The sequence below is a fragment of the Gadus chalcogrammus genome, chromosome 4 (assembly GCF_026213295.1).
Source record: "Gadus chalcogrammus isolate NIFS_2021 chromosome 4, NIFS_Gcha_1.0, whole genome shotgun sequence".
NCBI lineage: Eukaryota > Metazoa > Chordata > Actinopteri > Gadiformes > Gadidae > Gadus > Gadus chalcogrammus.
This window is the reverse complement of record NC_079415.1, coordinates 36,258,252-36,263,251: the sequence shown is the minus strand read 5'-3', so window position 1 is coordinate 36,263,251 and position 5,000 is coordinate 36,258,252. Positions and strand designations below refer to the sequence as shown.

General features: G+C 55.0%; 1 protein-coding gene across 2 annotated transcripts in view; it reads right to left on the bottom strand.

The window, feature by feature from the left end:
- The window catches only part of xdh (xanthine dehydrogenase), a 29,193-nt gene that overhangs the window by 12,493 nt on the left and 11,700 nt on the right, over positions 1–5,000 (bottom strand). For both annotated transcript variants that reach the window (XM_056587991.1, XM_056587992.1), the window contains exons 15-22: positions 4,693–4,855; positions 4,213–4,302; positions 3,398–3,567; positions 2,601–2,727; positions 2,089–2,211; positions 929–1,025; positions 483–604; positions 15–236 (exon numbers count right to left, since the gene is read on the bottom strand). In XM_056587991.1, the coding sequence (XP_056443966.1) occupies positions 15–236; positions 483–604; positions 929–1,025; positions 2,089–2,211; positions 2,601–2,727; positions 3,398–3,567; positions 4,213–4,302; positions 4,693–4,855 (1,114 nt within the window). The remainder of the gene's footprint in view (positions 1–14; positions 237–482; positions 605–928; positions 1,026–2,088; positions 2,212–2,600; positions 2,728–3,397; positions 3,568–4,212; positions 4,303–4,692; positions 4,856–5,000) is intronic.

The following is a 5,000-nucleotide window of genomic DNA, read 5'->3' as shown; positions in this document are numbered from 1 at the left end:
CCCCAACCCCCCACCTTGTAGCGTGCGTAGAAGGGGTGGCGCCCCCCGGTGGCCACCATGTCCTGGTCGCGGTCCAGCTGGCAGCGGACGGGCCTGCGGAGCCTCTGGGCGCTCAGCGCCACCACGGTGGACAGGAGGGTACTGCGGCTCTCCTTCCCCCCGAAGCCCCCGCCCATCCGCTTCACACGCACCACCACCCGGCTGGCCGGCACGCCCAGCGCCAGGGCCACCAGGGACTGGGGGGCACATTGAAGCTGTGAGTGTGTGTGCGTGTGTGTGTGCGTGTTCATGTGTGTGTGTGTGCGTGTGTGTGTGTGTGTGTGTGTGTGTGCGTGTGTGTTTGGGTGTGTGTGTGTGCGTGTGTGTGTGTTCATGTGTGTGTGTGTTTGTGTGTGTGTGTGTGTGTGTGTGTCTGTGTGTGCGTGTGCCTGCGCGTGAGTGTGTGTGTGTGCGTGTGTGTCTGTGTGTGTGTGTGTGTGTACCTGGGTCTTGGCTGTGGACTGCGTGGACACGAACAGCTCCATCTCCCCGTCCTCTCCAGGGACGGCCAGCGTCACGTGAGTCTCCAGGTAGAAGTGCTCCTGACCGCCCATATGGACCTCACCTGACCAGGGGGGCAGGGTTACACACACACACACACACACACACACACACACACACACACACACACACACACACACAGACACAGACACGCACACGCACACACGCACGCACACTAACACGCACGCAAGCACGCACACACTCACACTAACTCGCACGCATGCATGCATGCATACACACACACACGCACACACTCTACACACACACACACACACACACACACACACACACACTAACACGCACGCATGCATGCATACACACACACACTCTACACACACCGCACACAAACACGAGCGCACACACACACACACACACACACTCAGCGTACCCTCCAGGATGTGGTCGGCCAGTTGAAAGCCCTCTTCCAGGTTCCCTCTCTGCAGCGTTCTGATTGGCTGGTAGAAGGACTGAGCAGCGATGGCCTCCTGCAGAGTGAACCACAGACACACCACTGAAGGTCACCATGGCGATGACGAGGAGGGGTTGTCATGGTGATGACGGGCGGTCACCATGGCGATGACGAGGAGGGGTTGTCATGGTGATGACGGGCAGTCACCATGGTGATGACAAGGTGGGGTTGTCATGGTGATGATGGGCGGTCACCATGGTGATGACAAGGAGGGGTTGTCATGGGGACAATGAGGGGTTGTCATGGTGAAGATGACGAGTGACCGACATGGTGATGACGAGGAGGGGTTGTCGGGGAGATAATTAGGGGTTGTCATGGTGAAGATGACGAGTGATCGACAAGGTGATGACGAGGAGGGGTTGTCATGGAGATTGTGATGCCGCGGCTTTTGGCGCGTCCACACGCGTCCTTATGTGGCCGCGCCAAACATTTCAAATCTTATATTAATCCAAACTGAAAGTGTAAGGCTGCATAATGTCATGTGCCCATGCATGAATGTTAACCGTAAGGCCTGATGTATTGATATTTGTTAGGTACCTTTGTAACTCGGTTTGATGCATATTGGTTGATTGACATGTAACCCCCCCCCGCCCCCCCCCCGTCTGCTGAGTGTCATGGTACGCCCCACGTCGGGGTTAACCTGTCTAGCAGATAGAATGGAGGTGGGTCGGTTGGAGGACAGACGCTATGCTATGCTCTCGTCTACCCTCAGCTGTGGGAGGTATGGAGCGAACCTCAAGAGCTAAAGCCTTCAGGGTAGGCTGAATATAGCCTTAATCCTACCTAATCTCCTATCATTTTCTTTTTGACCATTTTCATCCTTTCTGTGCTGGATGCCTCATCCCTCCTAGTGGTGGAAGGATGAATTGCATCACAACGTCATTTTAGCCTCACTGCCGCCTATTGGGCCAACCCTGAAGACTACCCTCTGACAGAGATAATGAGGGGTGGGCCTGGCGGTTTGATCTTTGGTGATGATGAGGGGTTGTCGTGGCGGTCTGATCTGTGGTGATGATGAGGGGTTGCCGTGGCGATCTGACCTGTATGGTGAGGATGAGGGGTTGCCGTGGCGATCTGACCTGTATGGTGAGGATGAGGGGGGAGAGGTCCTGGTAGCTGACCTTCACCGCTCTGGCCGCCCGCTGGGCGTGGAGCTGGGTGTCTGCTACCACCACCCCGATGATGTGGCCCACGCACGTCACCTACACAGGCACACACACACACACACAGGCACACACACACACACACACACACACACACACACACACACACACACACACACACAGACACGGACACGCACACACACACGCACACGCACATGTTATTTGATACACACACGTTAGACAACCACAAACCCTCCCAGGTTACCCGACCCCCCCCCCCCCACAGGTTACCCCCCCCCTACAGGTTACCCCCCCCCCCTCACAGACACCTGAGCCCACCCTCACAGGTCACCTGACCCCCCCCCACCCCTCACAGGTCACCGGCCACCCCCCCCCTCACAGGTCACCTGACCCCCCCCCCCCCCTCACAGGTCACCGCCCCCCCCTCCCACACAGGTCACCTGACCCCCCCCCCCCCCCCCCCTCACCGTGTCCTGGGCCAGGACGGTCTCGTCCAGGAAGGCCGGTCCGGTGATGTTGGATCCCGGGACGTCGTCAGCGAACAGACACGCCTCCACGCCCGGCATCAGCTGGGCCTCAGAGCTGTCTATAGAGCTGCACACACACACACACACACAGTCAGCCCATTTATATCTGTGTGAATGAGTGAGTCTGTGTGTGTGTGTGTGTGTGTGCGTGTGTGTGTGTAGGGCCTTGTTGGTCTGGGCAAGGCTATGAGCGTTTAACTATTTGTCTATATATGGTCTTACAGGATGCGGGCGTGGCTCTCTATATATGGTCTTACAGGATGCGGCCGTGGCTCATTATGGTCTTACAGGATGCGGGCGTGGCTCTCTATATATGGTCTTACAGGATGCGGCCGTGGCTCTCTATATATGGTCTAACAGGATGCGGGCGTGGCTCTCTATATATGGTCTTACAGGATGCGGCCGTGGCTCTCTATATATGGTCTAACAGGATGCGGGCGTGGCTCTCTATATATGGTCTTACAGGATGCGGGCGTGGCTCTCTATATATGGTCTTACAGGATGCGTGTGTGGCTCTCTGTATATGGTCTTACAGGATGCGGGCGTGGCTCTTTATGGTCTTACAGGATGAAGGCGTGGCTCTCTATATATGGTCTTACAGGATGCAGGCGTGGCTCTATATATGGTCTTACAGGATGCGGGCGTGGCTCTCTATATATGGTCTTACAGGATGCGGGCGTGGCTCTCTATATATGGTCTTACAGGATGCGGGCGTGGCTCTCTATATATGGTCTTACAGGATGCGGGCGTGGGCCCTGCTGGAGGTAACCAAGGCAACGTAGAGCTCGTTCTGGTAGAGCGGGATGTCGTCGACGTAGACCGCCTCCCCGGTGGCCTGCTGCAGCGCAGAGAGGTGCATGATGGGACGGCCCACCACGTCCTCCCGCTGCTGACCCTCAGGGACGTCCTGCACACACACACACACACACACACACACACACACACACACACACACACACACACACACACACACACACGAGCAAACACGCACGCACACACACACACACACACACACACACACACACACACACACACACACACACACACACACACACACACACACACACACACACACACACACACACACACACACGAGCAAACACGCACGCACACACACACACACACACACACACACACACACACACACACACACACACACACACACACACACACACACACACACACACACAAACACACGCGCACACATACACGCACACACAAACATAGACACACACAGACATGCGCGCACACGCACACAAAGATAGTTATGATATATATAATATAATATAATATATAGTTAGTTTGTGCGTGCGTAATATGTGTGTGATTGTGTGATTATTTGCATGTATGCGTGTTGCGTGCATGTGTGAGTGAGTGAGTGAGTGAGTGAGTGAGTGAGTGAGTGAGTGAGTGAGTGAGTGAGTGAGTGTGCGTGTATGTATATGTGTGTGTGTGTGTGTGTGCGTGTATGTATATGTGTGTGTGTTTGTATGAGTGTGAGTTTGTGTGTGTGTGTGTGTGTGTGTGTGTGTGTGTGTGTGTGTGTGTGTACCTGGTAGAGCTGGACGCTGGTGGGGGTCTCTGAGTGGTAGAGCTCAGTAGCAGAAAGACGGTCGGACCCCAAAGCCTCGACGGACACGCCCTGGAGAGTACAGTAGGGTACAGTAGGACTACAGTAGGGTACAGTAGGACTACAGTAGGGTACAGTAGGGTACAGTAGGGGTACAGTAGGACTACAGTGGGGTACAGTAGGGGTACAGTAGGGTATGAGGGGAACATTAGGGTACAGTAGGGTACAGTAGGACTACAGTAGGACTACAGTAGGGGTACAGTAGGACTACAGTAGGGTACAGTAGGGGTACAGTAGGGTATGAGGGGTACATTAGGGTACAGTAGGGTACAGTAGGACTACAGTAGGGGTACAGTAGGACTACAGTAGGACTACAGTAGGGTACAGTAGGACTACAGTAGGACTACAGTAGGGGTACAGTAGGACTACAGTAGGACTACCGTAGGGTATGCGGGGTCTCACCTCCACAGCCAGTTTCTGCAGGACCGTCAGGTAGAACTTGTAGAAGAGGCTCAGGGTCAGAGTTCGCCGGTAGGTCACCATGCCCCCCGGGGCAGATGGGTCAAGGGTCATCTCCTCGGCCAGCGAGCTGCAGGCCACCTCCAGAAGCTCCTCTCCCCAAAGGCTGGAGGGGGAGGTCACTGTCAGCATCACCCATTCATCATACATCACCCCTTCATCATTCATCACTGATCACCCATTCATCACCCATTCATTATACATCACATCACCCATTCATCACCCATTCATTATACATCACATCACCCATT